We start from the raw sequence: 12,679 nt of genomic DNA on the forward strand, positions 1-12,679 counted from the left end.
GACAAGAATGAAAGTTGGAAACAAGGATCAACAATTGGAAAGTACATCATTGGTGATAAAAATAACCTTAAAGATCATGTGATCGAATTTTTTCATGACTAGTGACTTATTCTTTGTAACACCTCTTTTCAGAAACATGAACAGCAACTACTTTTATCTTATCTTTCCACTTGCCAGATGGAATAAGCAGGAATTCATCTGTGGAAAGATACAACAAAGAAGTTCAATATCATCAAACAAGGATAGGGGTAGGCTGCAGAATAGACCATCAGTGGCTCATATATAAATTCAGTTGAAGATGATGAAAATTAAAGCATGCCCTTAAGAGCCAAAATACAATTTTGAATACATTTAATCTAAATATATTTCATCTGAAGTTATAGACCATTTCTATTGTAATTTGATATACTGAACGTTAACAATCAAAGATCAGACAACTTGTGGGATAAATGACATCAAAAGTACATGAAGAAACCAAAAGGTCTTTAAAAATTCCAGAAAGAAAGAAAAGACTGAAATGGCTATCAGAGGAGACTCAAACTTGCTTTTGAACATAGAAAAAAGGGGGGAAATGATGCAGTAAAGGAGCTGAAGGGAAGTTTTCAAAGGACAGCTGGAGAAGATAGGGACTGCGCAAGACAATTGAATGTGGCTGCAGCAGTCCGCCAACAGAGAGCTTCCGGCAGTCCCACCAGAGTCAGAAGAGGATGTATCATCTCAACTATGAGAGATTGATGGATCTTAGTTAAAAGCAGAAAATATCAGAAAGGTGTTTATCTGTGAGCAGGGAGAGTTGACTATGCAAAGTTATTCTGTAGTATGGATCATAAATTATTTGGTAACATTATGAAAAATAGGATCCTAAAACTTAATTGTGCTCATGCTGAACCTATACATAGTCCAAATGGCAGAACGAAGAGATCCTGTGTGACTTAAAATCAGGAAAGGTGTTCATCAAGGTTCTGTGTGCTAATCATATAACTGAAGAAACTAGATGCAACATAAGATTGGAGGAAGACTCATTAACAACTTTAATATGCACATAACACAACCTTGCTGGCTGAGAATGTCGAGAAAACTTGAACCACTTACTGCTAAAGACCAAAGACTACACATAGCTTTCAGTATAGATTACACCTCAGCATAAAACAAAAATACTCGTATCCGGATCAATAAGCAATATCATGAAAAACAGACTGAGCCATGGTGTCACTTTGAAGAAGTTCCATCATAAAATGTGTAAAAGGTGAACAAGACCAAGGAATTGATGCCTTTTAATTAAGATGTTAGAGAAGAGTATCTCATGGACTGCCAAAAGAACAAATCCATTTCAGTTTTGGAGGGAGAAGAGCCAGAATGCTCTTTTGTCTCACGTACTTTGGAAATGTGATCAAGAAGGGCCTGGCCCTGGAGAAGGACATCGTGCTTAGTCGAGTGTCAGTGAGGAGGAGGCAGGCCCTCAGAGGGATGGAGTAACACAGGGCTGAAACATGACTGTGAGGACGCTGCAGGAGCACAGGGTTGCAATCTCTTGTGTTTCATTCTGCCGCTGTCAGAACCAACTCCATGGTGCCGAACACCAGCAACCTGACCATTTAGACAGAGTGCCGATTCAGACTACAAACTCGGCGGTTCTTCTGTGACAAAGTGACCGCTCAGAAAATTTACATAATTAGGTTTAGTGCTTGTTTCATATATTACGTTAAGTTCCCCCAACATCAAAGACTATCTAGGGTTTTAAATTTGGAAGCTCAAATACTGCAATAAAAGTTAATATATTACTGTTTTTCTATTTTCATAACTTGGATTTATTAACCTATAAGGCTCCTCACCTAGGTACATAATAACATGTAAGCAGCATATTCAGTTGATGGCACTGAGGCAGCAGAGTGGACGTCTTCTCAACACAGGAAAAATGTAGAATATCATCAAGTAGGTTTTTCTAGTAGCTCAGCAACACAAAATGGCAGAAAAGGAAACTCTAGGGATGTGTAATGTACACTTTCACACTTGGCCTCTAATGTAACGTTTAAATGGAGGAGGAATTCTGTTTCCTGAAAAATAAGTAAGATTCTACATTATGTATGAATATGTAACCTAATACAAATATTTAAATATAGTTTAAATTGGGTGTGTTCCTTGAAATTTAAGGCATTTGTAACTAGATCTCTTTAAAATCAGTTATTTGTACATTTTAAAATAAAACTGCTTTTATGTCACAGAGGTATATACAGCCTGAAAGTGATAAATAAGCCTGGCTCAGAATCGTATCAGGTATTAAGGGCTTTGAGTTACAGCTTAAGCCCTCCATGCAAAGAGCAGATTCTTTCAGGGTAATGGCTTGTCAGCCTGAAAGTAATTTGGCACTTTTGACCCAACTGTGATCACTTTTCTCCTTTCTTTCAAGGTATCAGAGCGTTTGAGTCAACCAGGAGTAGCAATAGGTTTGGCCTGGACTCCCTTAGGTGGGGAAATCATGTTCGTGGAGGCCAGCCGAATGGATGGCGAAGGTCAGTTAACTCTGACTGGTCAACTCGGAGATGTGATGAAGGAGTCTGCCCATCTTGCCATCAGCTGGCTTCGCAGTAATGCAAAGAAGTACCATCTGACTAATGGTAAGTCCTCTCCCCACGGCTGGAGTCCAGCCATGAGGGAGAGGAGCCTGAGGTCCTTATCCAGAAGACAGTTCACAATCCTGTGAAAGAGATTAAGATGAGCAGTCAGTAAAACACAGCATTTAATTTCTTGAACCCCCCCTTTGGAAATTCTTATTTACCATTTATCTGAACTAGAAACACACTTGAAAGGGCTTGTTTTGTTTGTAATCATACTTGGAATACAGTGTAACATAATTCTCAACCTCCACTCAATTGTACTATCTGATATTTTGCAAAATTTATTAACTCAAAATATTCAGTCACTTCTTTAATTTTCATTTAGAAATTTTTTTTAAAAAGCAGGCTTACTCTTTCGACTTTAAAAGTCTCTTTTCCTTTTTAAAGCTTCAGGAAGTTTTGATCTTCTTGAGAACACAGACATCCACCTGCACTTCCCAGCTGGAGCTGTCACAAAAGATGGGCCATCTGCTGGAGTTACCATAGTTACCTGTCTCGCCTCACTTTTCAGTGGGCGGCTCGTACGTTCAGATGTAGCCATGACAGGAGAGATTACACTGAGAGGTCTAGTTCTTCCAGTAAGTATAAAGAAATCTATTGACATGTGTTTTTAAGTTTATACATTCCTCTAGCTTGGTTTTAAACACGTTAATTTTTTTCTACTTACACTAATTCACATTTAAAAATTTAACCAAAATTTAATAATCGACTATTCTTCCCTTCTACTAAGACTTAAGGGAAAATAATATTAGTCTCGTCATCAAAAGTATCAGTTGTTCAGATGAAGATTAAAAGGTCTTGCTAACTAATAAACCGTTAAACATCTTACATATGTAAAATAGAGTACTGTTTTCAAAATTGAAGGCTAATTGCTACCTTTTGACATTTCTTTGAGAACTATCTTCCTGTAGAAAACTTAGAAAGCTGTAGTTTGTAGATTTATAGGGGGGGAAAAGGAAGTATAGAATGAAAAGTATAATAAACATTGACCTTATTAAAAACAGTTAGTCAAAGAACTATGAACCTCCACAACCCTGAGACCAGAGGAACTAAATGGTGCCCAGCTAACACTGGGTAGGGTAGGAGAAAAATGTGGAACAAAACCAAAAATCATAAAAGAGACTAGGCTAACTAGTCTCATAGAATCTGGACCGCCAAATGTATGACCCTTGGGCATTCTTAAAGCATGAACTGAACTGACTGGCCCTGGCTCAATTTTCAGCCAGAGAATAGACTGATGAAGGAAAGAATAATACTAAGGCAGAACTTAGCCAATCAAAGGGGCAACATCTGCCTAGGGGCAAAGCTCAGAAAGAGGAATGGAAAAGAAACGAGGAAGACTGAAAACAGGAAGGAAATAGAGGGTAGAAGTGAGATGTCAGAGTTGTAATCCATGACACGAAACAAAGTATGTGTGAATGAATTGTTGAAAGGATAGAAATATGTTGAAAGGATTACTGATTTACTCTAATCTTCACCAAATTAATGATAAACAGGTAAAAAAAATTTAAGATTGCCCAAAGGACAAACCCTTCTGTCTTGGTTTCAGAAGTATGGGCAGAGCACTCCTTAGAGCAGGGGTCCTCAACCTTCCTAATGCCACAACCCTTTCATACGTTTCTCATGTGGTGGTGACCCAACTACAAAATTATTTTCTTTGCTACTTCATAACTGTAATTTTGCTACTGTTATGAATTGGGCCACTCTTGTGACAGGGTCATTCGACACACACACACACACCCCCCAAGGGGTCACGACCCACAGGTTGAGAACTGCTGCCTTAGCGACAAGGATAGCGAGAATTTGTCTTACATACTTTGAATGTGTGTCAGGAGGGAACCAGACCTTGGTAGAGAGGCAGTGGAAAAGAGGAAGGCACTCGATGAGCTGGGCTGACAGTGGCTGCAACAATGGGCTCGGTCAGAGGATCGATTGGGAGGGTGATGCAGGACGGGGCAGTATTTCTGCTGCTCTGCTCTGCTCTGCGTAGGGTCACTATAGGTCGGAACTGACGCAATTGCATCTAACAACAAGTGCTAAATCTCGAAGAAGGTCTATTCATGTGGGGCTTCATATCCTAAATAAAAATCCTGTGATAAAATGTACACCTGAAGGTGTATTTACAGCTTTAAGTCACTAGTTACCAATTCTAGTCTATAATAATTTTAGCAGGTGGATGGCAAAATACAGAAAATAAGGAATGTTCTTTATTCTGAGAAACTATTTTATGAAGAAATGGAGGTGAGAATAGATCACAGAGTTGCCAATTAAAATACTTCAAAATGCGCTCTTCTGTGCCTTCCTCCATTTCTCCCCAGAATTCTACTTGACTATAAAGGCAGTCATATTTTAAACCCTATTAATTATGCTATGTTTGTAGATCTCTAATCAAAAGGCATGGCTTCTTTTCTTCCCTATGCCCCAGGAGCCTCTTACATTCTAAATGACAATAGTGAACATTTGTTAAGCTGCTAAAAAATTAGCAAGTACTTTACTGACCATAAACTGGCACATTAGTTGCCTCTGTCAAGATGGCTGACTGAGCAAGGAATAAAAGAAAATATTAGTACTGATCATCAGCTGAGAGTCCAACAGATGCCCTGGAGATAACAGTATTCACTGATGAAGCAAAGTTAGAGGCAGAGATAATTATCTGCAGAAATCTGTCTGTCATAAGGTGCTAAGTAGAACAAGAATTAGAGATGAAAGCAGGGGCTTCACTTTGAACTTACTTACATTAACAGTGGTGGAATAATTAGGAAAAGATAGTGATCAAATTTATACATGAAGAGTTGGTGCTGTCATTGAACTGTGTATGTAGAAACTTGAAGTGGTAATTGTTTCAGTGTGCATATTCATATGATCGGGGAAAATTAAGGGGATTCATTGAAAATCTCTTTAGTCCTCGGTTTCAGAGCAAATTAACAACTCTGTAAAGGCTTCCTCATCCCCAGCGGAGGAAAACCACATCAGCTTTGAGTAAATCTTCACATTAAAAGTAGTACCAAAGACAAAAAGAAAAAAAAAGGCAGTATTTAGAGAAAGCCCTGCTAATGCTGGAGAAAATATAATTAAAGAATAGAAATTAAGACAAAGCTCTTAGATGTAAGACTTGGTTTTCAGAAATGGTCAAAGGACTTTTAAGAAAAGAGTTAATAATAGAAACGAACAATCTGGCAAATCCAAATCTCATTATGAGTCGTTTTAGCAAATAAAACATGAGAACAAATTGTCAAAGAAATAATGAAACATTCCCTATAACTTTAGGTATCTTCTGATTGAAAAGTTCTGCACCAATAGGAAAATAAGTTCATCCTCATGAATTTTCAGATCACCAAGAATAAAGTTTTCTCCTTGAAAATACTAAGGCAAATCATTTAAAATTTATTTTTAGGTATATAGCTTTTCTATCACATCACATGTGAAAACAAAATGGACATTTTCATCCATGCATGGACTCAGTTTGTCCTACACCCTTTCCATGTACTTTGAAAAACGTATATGGAAAACAAAACCTTGCAAGAGGAGGATGGACTAGGACGGCAGCTGTGGGAGAGGCTCTAGAGAGCAGCTAATCTAGGTCAGGATGCATGTTAGCAGGCCTCTCAGAATGCTGTCCCCAGGGAGTACATGTGCCAGGTGATGTGACTGAATGCTGTGTTTATTAACACATCACCTCAAATAGTATTTATCTTTACAGTGTGCTTTGTCATACACATTCAGGTGAGTTCATAGGGTGCTTCTGGTTCAGGGTCTCTAATCTTACATGCAAGGTAACCAGCCAACCAAAACTCGGATGTAGGATTTGCTTCCCAGATGGTTCTCTCTCATGACTGACAGGTTGATCCTAGTCGTTGACTGCTTAAGGCCTCAAACAGGGCCACTGACTTCCTTCAAAGAAAGTAATCCAAGAAAGTAGTTTAGTCAGAGCTGGTTTTATGACAGTAGTCTTAGAAATCATAAGGCATTACATGTACTACTTTCTCTGTCTTGTCACTAAGACTAGCCCAGATGCAACAGAAGGAAAGGTAGGCACTACCTTTTGGAAGCAGATTTTGTGGATATATTTTTAAACTACCACAGAGCCTACAATTCAAGGATGTTTTCTTCATCCTTTAAGAAAAAACGGGCATGCTTTAAGAAAACAAAGAAATATAGGGAAAGCCTGTCAAAAGTATGAAGTAAACATAAAATGTACAATTAAACAGTTGGTGGTGGTTTTTTTTTAAGATGCATTGGAATTTGCATGAAGTTGCATCGTGGCCGTAGCTTTAACTAGAGGAGGACATCGTCTTAGCGTACAAATAAGCTCTGTAGGGACGGTACTCAGCAGCATCATCAGTGTTTCAACCTCTAAACAGTCTGTCACAGGAGATGTTAGCTTTGATGATGTACGTACCCCAAGTAAAAATAGTTGATATGAAGGTGCTGAGCCCTATTAAAATCTTGAGTATAATTTTTTCCATTTAAAATTAGGGACAATGTATAGATACTAAAACTAGTGATATTGGGATCAAGTTTGTTTCAATATATACCACATATATAAGACAGAATTTGCTACTAGTTAGTCATCTTTTTAGTGACTTCCCCACGTCATGCTGTGCCAAAACGGAAGACGCTCTGGGCTTTGGAAAATGGTGGTGGTTACATTCAGTGAAAGATGGGTCAAGTTTCTGCCTCAGCCAGAGGAGGGCATCAGAAACCTAATGTTCTTCTTTCCTTACAGGTGGGTGGGATTAAGGACAAAGTGCTGGCAGCACACAGAGCGGGACTGAAGCAAATCATTATTCCTCAGAGGAATGAGAAAGACCTTGAAGAAATCCCAATCAATGTGCGACAGGATTTAAATTTTGTCACAGCAAGCTGCCTGGATGAAGTTCTTAATGCAGCTTTTGATGGTGGCTTTACTGTCAAGACCAGACCTGGTCTCCTAAATAGCAAATTGTAGACCCATTCTCAACTGAATTTTAACTTCTGAAGTGTCACGGTATTGACAATGTTTATTTTATTCACATCGGCAGGGGTAAGCAGAATTTATGAACATAACCACAATAGTAATTAATGGTCCTTACGCAGGAGGTGACTAATGTTGATTAAAGTACTGGATGCTAATTTAATAAATCGATAAAAATTGGATTCTTTGTCTTTAGTGAGATCATTGTTGTCCCTAAGAAGGCCTAGAACATTGGTTCTCAATGTTAGCCCAGAACAGAAGCCTCTATGTCCCATGAGAACTTATCCGGATGCCATTAGGTTGATTCTGACCCCAGGTATATCAGAATAGAGCTGTGCTTCACAGGATTTCCAATGGCTCATATTTTGGAACTAGATCACTAGGACTTCAGTCAGGGCTCCTGTGGCTGGACTCAAATTGCTAGTCTTTCATCAAGGATCGGAGAGTGTTGGCTGCTTGAACCATCCAGGGACTTTGCCATCAAACTGATTGCAACCCAGAGAGCCTGCAGGAGAGTACAACTACTGAAACGTATGGGAGCACACTGCCAGGTCTTCTCTTCCTCAGAGCTGCTGCTGGGTTAAAACTGCTGACCTGTCAGCAACCAAGCACTGAACCGCTGCACCACCAGAACTCCTGCAATATCTGTTAAACATGTAACTTCCCAAGCCCCAGAACAGACCTTCCAAGCCATCCTCTCAGGATGTGATCCAGAATTTGTTGATGTAAGTCCTCCAGGTTTAATTCCAATGCATAGTAAAATCCAAGAACCATTTGTAACAGGGGTCCTCAAACTTTTTAAACAGGGGGCCAGTTCACTGTCCCTCAGACCCGGTGGAGGGCTGGACTATAGTTTAAAAAACAACTATGAGTAAATTCCTATGCACACTGCCCATATCTTATTTTGAAGTAAAAAACCAAACGGGGCAAACACACATGGCGGGCTGGATTAATGTCCACATGTAGTTTGAGGGTGCCTGACTATAGAACATTTATTAATTAAACAGAAGCAGCCGGTGGACTTTATTGGACCTTGAAAATAAGTGTTGGTCCTGGGGCTCTAGTTCATACATGCATGGGGTATAGTCCAAACAAAATTATTTTTACGTGTCTATGATTCAGTGAGTGGCCTTAGACAAGTTCACTCAGTAATAGTCATCTTCACCTTGTCTTGGTACTTTCGGAAAAAGGAAGAAAGTATACTTTTTGTGCCATGGAGGGAAAATTACTTTGAGGTCGGTTAATTATAATTTTAAAAAAAATAACCAAGTAGTCATCTTCACAAATTATTGACTTTCAGACCCGTTTCCAGGAATGCTGCCCCATTTTTAAAAAGGTTTTAAATGGAGCAAGTGCTTTGAAGAAGGTTGGAGGTGGGGGTGGGGGGGCTCTAAAAGCATTCCGTGTAGAGGGGGCAGCTCCAGTTGTTTTTAGTGTTCCAGAGGGATAATCTTAGTGGATTTTCTCAGAGGACACAGGATAATCACAGGAGCATATGAGGATGAAGTTTTAAGAAAATTGAAAATAAAAGAGAAATGAAAGTAGAGGATCCTTTATCTAGGTCTATGTATTTCTTAAGGTAGCTTCACATTTGGGTATTTTTGTTTAATAGAGGTTTCTTTTTTTACTTATCCTCAGTCAGCTACTAAGCATGTGGAAAATGAAGTATGTGAATTAAGCAGACCCTATGATGAGTCCTACACAACCCAATAATGCTCAAGTAATAGCACTTAAAACCAGATACTTTATGTTAGACCAAATAGCAAGTATTACACTTCACAGGAAGGTACTGGCCTCATGCTTCTCACACCCATTGAGTCGATTCCAACTCATTGACCCTTTAGTACAGGGTAGAATTCCCCGTGAGTTTCTGAGACAGGAATTCTTGATAATATAAAACCCCCATCTTTATCCCTAGAAAAGTCCCCAGATGGGAGGCAGCCATCCATCCTGGGAATCCTGACTTCTGCTTCCTCCCCTTCTATTTCTTGTTTTCCTATGTAACTTCTCAGATCTGGCAGACATCCATGCCTTTAAAGGTTCAGCCAACTATGATTACTTATGAGATCACACACATGCTCATGAGCTATGTGAATGTGAACTTCCTGGGTCTTAGTTTCTTCTGTAAAATGTATGCAATAGTTTCTAACTTGGTGGTGTTCTATGGATTTAGGTAAAATGTAATATAACACTTATTTAGTGTAAATAGTTACCATGTCCAAGAGCCCTGGTGGCATAGTGGTTATGCATTGGGCTATGATCTGCAAAGTTGGAAGTACATAATCACCAGCGGCTCCTCAGGACAAAGACAGGGCTTTCTACTCCGGTAAAGTCTTGAAAACGCAGAGGGGGCAGTTCTACCCTGCCCTGTGGCATTACTATGAGTTGGCATTGACTCTGGCTGTTCTCACTCTATTGTGCAATACAAGGTCTGGTGGCAGTGGCCAGACACATGAGGCTGCTAACTGCAAGGTCAGCAGTTCAAAAATACCAGCCACTCAGGTGACAAACTGGGATTTCTACTCCCGTGAAGAGTCTCACAAACTCAGAGAGGTAGTTCGGTCCTGTCCTATCAGGTCGTTATTCGGTGACATCAACTCACAGACAGCGCGTTTGGGTTTTGTCGTGGTTTGGGGGGGGGGGGGGCGTTATTATACAATATAGGAATGAGAATGGGGTCTGCAAGTTGCCCAACATCCTGTATATGCAACACAACCTGATACAACCTTCATCTGTGTGCGCTCTGGGATGACAACTCAGTTGGCGCAAAAAGGTTATCAGCACATCTGATCACCACTAGCATAATATTCTTGTCTATCCACTCAGTTTACAGGCGAGGAAAAGATACAAGCTACCCTTGTCATTTCACTTCTAGCCACTAGAGGGAGCTCACACTTTAAAAATGTTAATTGACGCAAATGGTTTGAGTGTACATTTCCTCTCAGTAGAGTGCCAACAAAGAAATTATTCTTTAAACCTTTGGGTCATCTATTTTTTTTCAGCGTGAGAGTCCTGAACAAACACACACACTTTGCATTTATCTGTAAGCAGCAGTAGGGCATTTCCAGTGCCTCTTGATTTAAGCATGCTTCTAAGGGACTTCTGAGGAAACTTGGATTCTGCCGTGTGAAACGCAAACAGCAATGCCTTTATTTCCCTCATGGCGTCTGGCTAAAACTTAACCAGACTCCATGTTATTTCCCCACCCCACCCCCCTTCTCTCTCACACACACACACACACATAAACAAAGCTGATTTTTTAATTGAAAATACTGATAAACTTGAGAGAAGCTAAGTAGGTTGGTCCAGGAGTGAAGCCATGGGATTATATTTATTTAACCAATATTCTAAAGCACAGATTTCTAAAACTTTTAAGCATTAAAACGAAATAAGGAACCCCCAATAACATTTTCTTTTAAATAAAACTTAGGCTAAGTGCCTTGGTTTAGAAACTTTTGCCCTGTCTGAAATATACACATTTTGGGCTTTTTATTATTTACTTGGCTCTCAACAATGAGTTTTGATTTGGTTTCTCTTGAACCTTATCTGGAACCATGCATCAGAGGTTGAGATCCTGAGACACAAGTTCAAACGATTGATCCTAAAATAGATAACATACTTATAAGTCTATGGCTTTAGTAGTTTCCTGATTGTCTGAAATTTAAAAAGTAAAGGTACTAGAAATTGTAAGGCAAAAAGTACAAAAGTCAATGTTCCATTTCTTTTTTCTTTGACGTCAATTAAGATTGGCATTCTGGCCAAAGGTTCCATTCCACGTATCCTCCTAATAAAAGCGGCTGTGGTGGTGGCGGCGAAATGCACAGAGATTCTTTGTTGGTGGATGCAGTGGGTTCATGACCTATATATACCTCCCCCTCCAGACGGTTGCTGACAAAACAATGACACCGGGATCCCTGTGGCATATACATTCAATGGAGTATTTACTCAGCCATAAAAATGAAGTTCTGATATATGCTACAATGTAGTTTAAAAACGTAGCAGTCACAAAAGGGCAAATATTGATTCCACTTTCTTGAATTAGGTAAATATACAGATCAAAATCTGTTACCAAGGGTGGCACAGTAGGCTACCCATCAGGCTGCTAACTCAAAGGTTCACTGTTTGAACACACTAGCCACTCGGAGGCAGGGATTATAAACATTTCTCTTGTACAAACCTTTGCACCCTCCGAAACACTGGAGTTCGACAGAATGCAGTGCATCAGACTTGACTTGGCGGTTTATTGTTTCACGCCAGTGGTGGGAGAAAAAAGGAAAAGTTTTAGCTTGGTCTAAAAGGTCAATAATACAAAAAAAATACAAATAAAAAGGAAGATCTTCAAAGACAAGTATTGACCGTGGCAACAATAGGCTCAAACATAACTGAGGATGGCCCGGGCTGTTTTACCCTATTGTGGCTGAGTTGGAACCGATTGCTTGGTACTTAACGATGGCATTTCTGTACTCACTTTTTGGGAAAGCACCCAACATGACAACAGTGTGCAAGTCTGCATTCCCATCAGCTGAGGGCGAAAGGTCCAATCCCCCTCCTCCTTAATACATCGCAGCTTTCTTTTTAAATCAGAGTCCGCCATCCTGGTGAAGTAGACCCTCACTGTACTGCCTTTCCCCCGCCTCCCCAACCATAAAATGACTCACTGAACTTCTGACTGGTATCAGAGTCAACTTGATGGCAGTTGGTTGGGTTGGGTTTAACGAGAAGAAACCTGGTTGGTACAAACACTTGGTAACTGAAAAGCTGGAGCTTAGACCCAGAGTCCCCTCAGAAAAAAGGCCTGGTACAATCTACTTGAAAAAGTCAGTCACTGAAAACCCTCTGGGAGTGCAGGTTCTACTCTGCTGACACACATGGAAACGCCACGTCCACAGTAACAACTGGTTTTAATTGGTGGGATCTTTGCCTTGATTTCATTGGTGAAATGTCTATTGAATTCTTTTGCCCTTTTTGATTGGGTTGTCCTTTACATTGTAGTGATTCCTTATAGCTTCTAGGTATGAAACCTTTATCAGTTATGTAGCTCCCAACTGTTTTCCTATGAGTAGGATGTGTCTTGAAAATAGTTTTTAAATAAATATACCAGATAGCCCTT

At 39.8% G+C, this 12,679-nt stretch overlaps 1 protein-coding gene across 1 annotated transcript in view; it reads left to right on the forward strand.

Moving 5' to 3' along the window:
- LONP2 (lon peptidase 2, peroxisomal) overlaps positions 1-7,751 on the forward strand; it is a 154,699-nt gene extending 146,948 nt beyond the window's left edge. Inside the window, exons 13-15 of the mRNA XM_075537182.1 lie at positions 2,408-2,615; positions 3,003-3,193; positions 7,342-7,751. Coding sequence (XP_075393297.1) covers positions 2,408-2,615; positions 3,003-3,193; positions 7,342-7,563 — 621 coding nt within the window. The 3' untranslated portion in view covers positions 7,564-7,751. The remainder of the gene's footprint in view (positions 1-2,407; positions 2,616-3,002; positions 3,194-7,341) is intronic.
- The last annotated feature ends 4,928 nt before the right edge of the window (positions 7,752-12,679 follow it).

Source organism: Tenrec ecaudatus, chromosome 18 (genome assembly GCF_050624435.1).
Source record: "Tenrec ecaudatus isolate mTenEca1 chromosome 18, mTenEca1.hap1, whole genome shotgun sequence".
Lineage (NCBI taxonomy): Eukaryota > Metazoa > Chordata > Mammalia > Afrosoricida > Tenrecidae > Tenrec > Tenrec ecaudatus.